The 9,460-nt window shown below is 39.4% G+C and overlaps 1 protein-coding gene across 1 annotated transcript; it reads right to left on the bottom strand.

Annotated features, from left to right (window-relative positions):
* Positions 1-1,830: 1,830 nt before the first annotated feature.
* Positions 1,831-8,672, bottom strand: dctn5 (dynactin 5). The gene is made up of 6 exons (XM_053648341.1): positions 8,457-8,672; positions 7,276-7,344; positions 7,077-7,195; positions 5,280-5,391; positions 3,925-4,027; positions 1,831-2,295 (listed from the first exon to the last, which is right to left on the bottom strand). Exons 1-6 carry the CDS (start codon positions 8,502-8,504, stop codon positions 2,198-2,200), a joined length of 549 nt encoding a protein of 182 aa, XP_053504316.1. The 5' UTR covers positions 8,505-8,672; the 3' UTR covers positions 1,831-2,197.
* Positions 8,673-9,460: the final 788 nt, after the last annotated feature.

Genomic DNA, 9,460 nt, shown 5'->3' on the forward strand with positions numbered 1-9,460 from the left:
TGAACATGATCCAGAAACGCTGCCGTCTTCTCTGGGCCAAAGATCATTTAAAATTGACTGAGGCAAAGTGGAAAACTGTTCTGTGGTCTGACGAATTGAAATTTGAAATTCTTTTTGGAAACCATGGACACCACGTCCTCTAAACTAAAGAGGAGAGGGACCCTCAGGCTTTTTATCAGCGCTCAGTTCAAAAGCCTGCAGTACGTATGGTTCCTATGGAATTCATCAGTGCCTATGGAATAAGCAGCTAGCACATCTGGAAAGGCATCACTACTGAAAGGTATATACAGGTTTGAGAGCAACATCTGCTTCCATCCAGATTCCATCCCATCTTTACTTCTGAAAGACTCTGCCTACCATACTCTTTGTATACCCAATCATGTTACTGCCAATTAACCTTCAGCTGTTTCTTTTTACTAACACTTACTTTTCCAGCATTTTGTCCCAACTTTTTGATTGTGTTGCAGCCATCAAATTCAAAATTACCTTCTTTTTTTTTTTAAACGGTACATTTCCTCAGCTTACAGTGTCAACATTTGATATTTTCTATGTTCTTTTATGAATAACATTTGCAAATCATGGCATTCTGTGTTTATTTACATTTAGTAAAATTTTACACAGGGTTGTATAATACAGTGGTTTTCAAAGTGGGGGGCAATTTGGTGTGAAAAATAAATACATTATATATATATATATATATATATATATATATATTACTATAACGTTATTTTTAGTTTTTTTTGTTATTTTTATTACTATAACGTTATATAAGGGGGGATATATTCAGAAGTCTGTATTTTTAATGTGTTTTAAAGACACCTTGCAAAAGGGGGGCCTTGGTCAAATGTTAATGCAATTTGGGGGGCCTTGCCCTGGAAGAGTTTGGGAACCCCTGGTATAATATACTTGTTTGTTTCCTTTAGTTTGTATTAAATCACTTAACTAACTACTTCACCATATGATATGCTGTATTCGACTAAAGGTTGTAACTCATAATTCCCAACCTCTGAAAGAAAAAAAACTAAGAAATAATAATAAGTAGTAGTTGTTTCACATTACAGATGTTTACATAGTCCACAAGATGCAGTAATAACTGAATTTACACAAATTAACCAGTTTAAAAGTTTACATACACTTGATTATTAATACTGAGTGTCATTAGCTGGATGATCAGAGACTGTGTTGATGTTTTGTGATAGTTGTTCATGAGTCCCATGTTTATCCTGAGTAGTTAAACTGCCCACTGTTCTTCAGAAAAATCCTCCAGGTCCTGCACATTCTTTACTTTTCCAGCATCTTCTGCATAGTTGACCCCTTTCCATCAGTGACTATATGATGTTGAGATCCATCTTTTCACACTGAGGACAACTGAGGGACTCGTACACGACTATTACAAAAGGTGCAAACATTCACTGATGCTCACCCTTCAGAAGCTAAATAAGATATTTACATGTTTCCCAGAAGACAAAATAATTACAATGCAGGCAGTGTAATTGCTCGGACACAGTATTAAGAATCAAGCGTATGTGAACTTTTGAACTGGTTCATTTGTGTAAATTCAGTCTTGTGGACTATATGTAAACATCTGTTATGTGAAATAGCTTATTCAGGGCGGAACTTAAAAATGCGTTTTTTTTTTTTTTTTTTTTTTTTTAACAATCCCTCTTTAAAAAAAAATTATACATTTTTGCAGATAATTTCACACCCACAGGTTAAATGCTGCAGGTCACCAAGAAATAATCTTTCTTTTACAAGTAGGCACCATTTCTCAATCATGTACTGAAAATTATGTAAACAAACAAACAAACAAACAAAAAATCATACCACAACTCATGTGATGTCTGTTATAATCAGCGAGGGTGTGTTTTCACAGAGACACATTTTGTGCTGCAGAATCTACACAATAAATACATGCTTTTCATAAAGACTGCTCCTCAACTTCTGCCCCTCATGACTTCAGTCTTTTACACACTGCTCAGGGAAATGATCGACCTCCCTGCGCAGTGTGTGTTCCGTCTATACACACACATTTACATGTAGAGTTCTTAAATATAAAACAAAGTGTTCATGGAGTTAGACTAAAGATAAACATACAGATCTGTATCAGATGGACATGGTTAGAACATCCTTCATATTTCAGCGAACGGAGTAAACGACAGATAGAAAGAGTCCAGTTTGAAGATCTAATCATCGGTGGTTAGATTTGGCTTAGTGGGAGGAATTTCTGATAATAGCTCTTGGTCACATCGATCATCAGCTCCTGTGTGCACTCTGGCAGCTCTCCGGTAAATAACCCTAAAGAAAGAAACAAAACCCACAAGAATAAAACAAAATTAGATTTGAGATCTTTGAAATCTTCTTTGCCTATTCTTGTGTGATGAGCACAACATGTACAGCCTCGGTTCAAACTCTGCTTTGTCTAAAAATGGGCTCTGAAGTGGTGCAAGTGCACAAGCAGTTAGTGCTCTCCTCCAAGCGTGTTCAGCTGCTTTGTAATGTAGCACGAACAGCATTTTGAAAAGGTGCTTCGCAAAGTTTCTCAGCATGCTAAAGTAGTCAGGACAGACGATTAATCAGGAAAACCGTGCTGTGGATTCTTCTCAGATAACATGATAACAGATAGCATGATAAAATAAAATCGTACTAATTAACTAAGACGAGAGTCTGGTGAGTGAGCAACTGTTTACTACTGCTATAACGCAAGTGATAACAGGAACTAACTTGATCCGTGGATGTTCCATAACATTAAACGTAACGATCAATGAATAAGGGTGTTTTCACATATAGTTCATTTTAAAACTTAAAGCGAACCAGAAAGAGAACCGGCCGAAAGTGACCTCAGTCCTTTTGGTTTTCACAATATAGTGGACTCGAACGAGAACCCGGTTCTTTTTTTGGTCCTCTTCAGCAATGAAGTGATCTCAGACTGTTTCTTATTCACACTACAATTTCATAAGAACTCAGACCCAAGCTTGCACCCAAAATTTTATCCAAGTCATCATAGAAGGGACAGGAATCCTTCATTTGAGCGGACTCTCCACTTCGACGCATTTTATCACGGGTGCTCATGTACTTCTGTCATAGTTTTTGTTTTACTTTTACCCGACATTGTAGTGCTGTTCTGTTATAGCCTCTTTCCTTCATTTTTTGAGAAAACAAAAGAAACACTTATGTTGTTATGTGTTGAGGATAATTGACATTTAATCCATCCATCCATCCATCTTCTATACCGCTTTATCCTTTTCAGGGTCACGGGGAAACCTGGAGCCTATCCCAGGGAGCATCGGGCACAAGGCAGGGTACACCCTGGACAGAGTGCCAATCCATCACAGGGCACAATCACATACACATTCACACACCCATTCATACACTACGGACATTTTGGACAATCAGCCTACCATGCATGTCTTTGGACTGGGGAAGGAAACCGGAGTACCCGGAGGAAACCCCCGCAACACGGGGAGAACATGCACAAACGAACCATACTCGGACCATCTCCGGAGGTGCAGTTCGCTTTTGGGTCCTTTTAGGGGGGTCTGAGATCACTTGGTTTGTTCACATATACACGCTGAACCGCTCCGAGAGCGTTTGGAGGGCTCAAACGAACTAGGTGTGAAAACACCCTAAAATTATGATGTGTTTATAAATAGATATTAATTTAATTGTCACTCTTGGCGAATCGCTGTGGTATAAAAGGAAGAAAAAAAAAAAAAAAAAAAAACACTTGGTGACATAAAACAAGTATGGCATTATAAATAACAGTAACTCGCCACTCTGTTGATTATTTTTCTAGAACAGCACGTCCCACTGTGTTTTATTCACACTTAAGAGCAAGTGAAATTTCTTTCTAGGTTCTTTCACTCTCTTTGTTCCCTCTCTGTGAAAAAGAATGTTAAAGATATGTTTAAATGCATGGGCACTGACCTGGACACCCAGAGAACACTGTAAACGGAGGAACGACTGTCTCCGGAGGCAGGACCGTGTTATCCAGTATTTTACAGCAGTCTTTCAACACACACCGCCGACCCTGCACCACACACACACTCACTTACTTCACTTTAATAACATGGCAGCTGGATGCATGTTCTGAATTTCTGTGATTCACAGTGTGTCATAATTATGCAGCTCCATTCCATCATATAAACATCGCTCCACACACACTCACCCTCAATCCACTGTGGTGTTAACTGGAATGGTGGGAATGTGGACTATGGCCCTGTTTACACTGGTGCGTTTTGAAATGAAAACGATCCTCGTCCACACTGGCGTTTCTGCTGTGTTTCAGAAACGATCTCCGTCCACACTACGCGACCGAAAACGCATGTCACATGACCATTCATGCACACTGGGCATGCGCATACGAGTGTAAACAGGAAGTTGGTTGCTAGTCCAAACCGGCGTTCCATGTAGGGCTTACGCCGCTTGAAACGAGATTTGTTGTCGATTGCTCTAATCATAGCTCGCCTCTTGCGCATGTAGGCAGCTGCAGTATTATAAAATACAGAATTTAACTGCACAATGGCTGCTAAGAATAACAACAAAGCCAGCAAAGCTTGCGGTTCAGTCTCCGTGTTGTTGTATATGATCAAGGTAGCGTAATGGTCATATTGTACGGGCTTGACGAATCAGGGAAGGTTACACAATGATCCAGAAGACCCAATCAGGGGGTGAATGTGGGCAAAGCCATGCCTTCGTTTTCAAAAGTCTTCATTTTGGTCCGTTTACACTGAAACGCGAGCCCGGAGTTTTCAAACTAAAAGGGGATTTTCGGGGTTTCCAGAAGTCTCCGTTTTCGAGGGTCGAAAACGCCGGAGTAGTGTAGATGACAGGCGTAACCGTAACAAAAGTTTTCAAACGAAAACGTTCTAGTGTAAACAGGGCCTATACAGTGAATAGCGGTGGGGTGTTGATTAGCTGAGATATGTTTGGTGTCTGAAGTTTGCTTCTTAACCTTACGTTCACACTAGGAAGTAACAAAGTGACAGGTGATCATTCATTTTCTACGTACGTGCGTGACACAGACAGAGGCGAACAACAATGCGACAGCGGAAAGGAAGTACAAGAGATCGCCACTGCCTCTGGTGAGTATATGTACAGAGTACAGTTAGCTTGCTTGGCTAATTCGCTCACAAAGCCTGGCAGGTAACATGTAAATACATACAACAGGCTGCAGAGGACTTGACCGTTGCTAGTGTGAATGCAGGGTAAATCTGCTCGTTGTTTAAGGCAACACAGGAATCCAACTGGACTGACTAGGAATATACATATAAACTACGTACGATGACGCAGTTTTTCCCGATGTGAACGTATGAGCCGATCTGAGCCGCATTTACAACGCAGTCCTCCTCTATGAACACGTGATCTCCGATGTGCAAGGGGAAGAAAGCCACCCTGTGGAAACAAGACAAATATCCTATACTGAGTATTCGTACTCAGGAGGATAATACAGTCCCTGAAAGTCTGATTCCGTATCAGATTTGATTTGATCTTCCACATTAGCACAACGTGTCTAAAATGCCTATTGTAAGAATTTCCTAGTGCAGTGCTTCTCAAACTTTTTGTAGCCAGGGACCCCCTTCAACTGTGAAATAAATTCATTGTTTAAAATAAAAAAAATTTTTTTGGGAGCCACAGAGCTTTCTAGTCTAAGACATTAGGCCTGAGTTGACCTTGGTGCTTGGACCCCTAAATATAATAATATATATTTAATAATTAGTCCCTCCAGGATTTTGCGACCGCAGAAATGAACGCAAAATCAAGCAAATGCCGCAACATATGGTGGACCTTGCAATTTTTCAAAAATTACCACAGATTTGGGCAAAGATACATCATGTGATGTCATCACGATGCACATTCAGCCAAAGCCTTCTTCGATTCACGTGCATCGAAAATGAGTAAAGCTAAAAAAGGTCTCATTTACCAACAAACATCACTAAAATTGCAATTCCGCTAATTCAAGTAATTTTACGCAAAGAAAACAGAAAAAAAAAATAATTTTGAAAAAAGCCACAGCAAAATAGAGCATTTTTTTGTGGAAACAATCGCCAAAAAAAAAATCTACAAAATCCTGTACGGACTGAATAACCTTGAAAATGGCGGCTGTGGTCTATGCTACTGTAACAAAATGCTTCATAGTCCCCAGGAGGTCCCTGGTCCCCACATAGAGAACCACTGTCCCAATGCAGTACATCGGTTACTGTGAGAAACTACTGGGAGATATCCTGAGCTCTGGAATAACAGGAATGGTGCAGCCCTAATCAAAATCCTTTTATATTATCTGCGCGTAGATCAGCTGAGATATTACACTACATTAGCACTAAAGACCAGCTGAAGGCCATCTAATGCTTCTCAAAGCATTAGTTTTTGGCAAAAAACTAATTTCAGAAGTAGATACGCTAGAAAACAAATGTCTTGTATTTAGGGCTGGGTAAAAAAAATATAAATTCTCCGATTTTAATCGATCTTCAATGTAACAAAACAATATTGATTTGTGAAATCCCCAAATCGATTCTTAATACACGTGCTTTACTTGAGAGGCTGTGAATATTATCTGTACTTCGCCTCTCGTCCTGAACATGTCTCCACCTTTCCTGTTTTGAATTTTGAAGGCGGTTTTATTTCTTAAACATGTTTCAAGTTGTTAATGGATTTCACTGTTGCACATTTACAATGTTTTTATTTTTTACATTAATGTGCAGTTTGTGCTTACCTTGTGTGCATTGTATGTACATATTTATGATTTCTTGTTACAATGTTTGTTCCTCAAAGTAAAAGTAAAAAGTAATTAAACATAACTGTGTGCGCGCCCTATTGCTAATGTAAACGTGTATTTCAGTAACATAGGTAAGTAGGAGGATTTCAGTTACCAGCATTTATATTAAAATATGGATTTCATGTCTGCTAAACTAACATTTTAAAAGAAATATTGATAACTAACCGATACTGAATCGAATCCATATAAATGAGAATCGAATCACCAAATTGGTCGCAATACCCAGCCCTACTTGCATTGCGATTCTAAATCACCATCTGTTCTTGATTTTGTGCATCTTGATGGGACACTTCCAGCTCCTTACCCCTTGCTGAACTTTTTAAACGGCGGCCGGATCACACTCCTGCTCTTGATGACGCAGTGCCTGCCAACTCTGACATTAGCCAGATCTCCTCTGATGATGCAGTCGTTCATCACTATGGTCTGATAAGAGACAGAAAACCACGTTCAGACTAACAGACACATAATATTACATGTAAGTGGAGATGTCAATCTGGGCTTACTTTTCCATTCAGGACAATGTTCTGGCTCCCACACAGAACCGACTGCCTGCTCACTTTATTGCCTGACGCCTGCAGGGAACACAAAACACAAAAATATTCAAACAAGAAAAATGTAAGGAGTAAACAGCATCAGATAGTTCCCATAATAACGGTTACTATAGGTGTATCTCCATGATCAATATTTATCAGCATCACGTATAACTGTAACACGAAACGGCTTGAGAGTGGTGATTTGATTCCGCACGTTGACGTTGTTTCCTTTTGAAACAGGAAGTCAGAGTGATGAAGTGCTTGACTGATTTACACTGATTGTTTCGAGATGCGCCACACCCACGCGGAAGCTCCAAACTGCAAACAATAGCTTAGGAATGAGATAAATATGAAGAACAGCAAAAAGTTAAAGTGAGAGACAGTGTATAAAGATGAGATAGCGAGCTATTCCAGCACTGAACAGCCACGAGTTAGTAAAACACTCCTCTGAAAAGTGTCAAATAACTGTGAACAAACTGTGTTACTTGTGTTCTCAACCAAGGGATGGTTGGAATAGTGTGCAGGAAGTCGAAAGCCCCAAACAAACAAAAACAAACAAACAAACAAACAAACAAGCAAGCAAGCAAGCAACAATACACAAACGAACCATGTTTGCTGCTAACACATAGCTACTATAGAGCAAGCCCCGCCCCAGGGGCGGGACATATACGCTCTAGAGAGCATTTAATTGGACAAGCACACGCTTAGTACTGGATGAGTTATAAAAAAAAATTTTAAATCCTTTCTCCAACAAGCATGACAACCTACAACCTTAAAACAAAAATATCTCCAAAACATGCGTTGTATTTTACTGAAACACCAATTTTTATTTAATCTACATGGTCTGTCCTACTGCATTTTCAGTTTAACACGTTGTTATGAAGGAGTTTTTGTGTTTGAGAAGGAAAACACCAAAACACAAAACGCCATTAGGGTCAGTTCTCCCTCTAAGAATATGGTAGTACTTCAGCTCTGCAGAAACGTTTTGCCAGCTATGAATAAATGAATCATTGCCAATTACCACAGACATCTGAAAGTACAGAAATGCTTAGTTATCACTGTTAGCCTCCTAGCTGAGCTAGCAAATCATCCTCAACACAGCCGCGATGGCACTACAACCTGTATAATAAAATCATAAAACATTCACATACTGTCTCGATGTATTCAGCCTTGTTATATAAAATTTCACTCAGCTCCATTCCTGCAAAATGGTAATGCTTACAGCGGGGATTATTTTGTTCAGCTAGGGCGTTAGCTATTCTCTCACGCCTGTATACCAATAAGTCCCGCCCACACCCACTATACTCGGATAACGATGCGTTCCAATTGGCGGATTTCTCGTGAGCATGAACGACTAGCCAATCATAGTGCAGGAACGTGAAGCTACCTTGTCACTTCCGCATCCAGGCTATATTAAGGCAGTACTAACCGAACTCTGATCACCTAAAAACTGGGATATGTGAGAGACTTTAGTTATCTAGTAGGAATATCTAGTATATAGTTATTTATCTCTTTATTTTATTTTATTTTATTTATGTAGTATTGTTTTGGTATTATTAATATTTATTTATTTATTGGTTTTGTTTTTTTCCATTTTATTTAAAATTTTCTGCCAATCTGCTGCCCACACTCCAGTCCAGTAGGTGGCGGTATTGCACTGTTAACTGGTTTGCCAAACGCCATTAAAACAAAAACAACAAGAAGAAGAACTGCTCACCTGGCTAAAATAAAGTCAATACTAACTGAACACATTACTGCTTAATAATTTCATAATCAGTACTAAAATAAATCAATTAAATGAATAAAAAGACAAAAAAAAAAAACACGTAAATAATTATTAACCACTTTATCCAAGGCAGGGGCACAATGGAATCAGAATCAGAATCCATCCAAGGGGATCCACTGTGTGATCCACCATGTGAAGGTGTGGAGTGGGAATACACCCAGAACATGGCAGGGCACCATGTACACACACGTTCACACACTTGTTCACACCTAGATGCTGCTTAGAGTAGCAAACACACCTACTAGCATGTTTTTGGGAGGTGGGAGAAAACTGGAGAACACGGAGGAAACCCACACAGACATGAGGACAACATACAAACCTCCACACAGCAAGTCGAGCTCGGATTCAAACCAGGGATCCTGTAACTGA

Source organism: Ictalurus furcatus, chromosome 2 (assembly GCF_023375685.1).
Source record: "Ictalurus furcatus strain D&B chromosome 2, Billie_1.0, whole genome shotgun sequence".
NCBI lineage: Eukaryota > Metazoa > Chordata > Actinopteri > Siluriformes > Ictaluridae > Ictalurus > Ictalurus furcatus.

Bases quoted from the DNA above. Each gene is read 5' to 3' on its own strand.
- dctn5 (XM_053648341.1), bottom strand. From the start codon at position 8,504: ATGGAGCTGAGTGAAATTTTATATAACAAGGCTGAATACATCGAGACA. The intron at 7,345-8,456 runs GTATGTGAATGT...TGTTCCCTGCAG, and splicing joins AGGCTGAATACATCGAGACA to GCGTCAGGCAATAAAGTGAG. The intron at 2,296-3,924 runs GTCAGTGCCCAT...TTCTTTCTTTAG, and splicing joins AGTGTTCTCTGGGTGTCCAG to GGTTATTTACCGGAGAGCTG.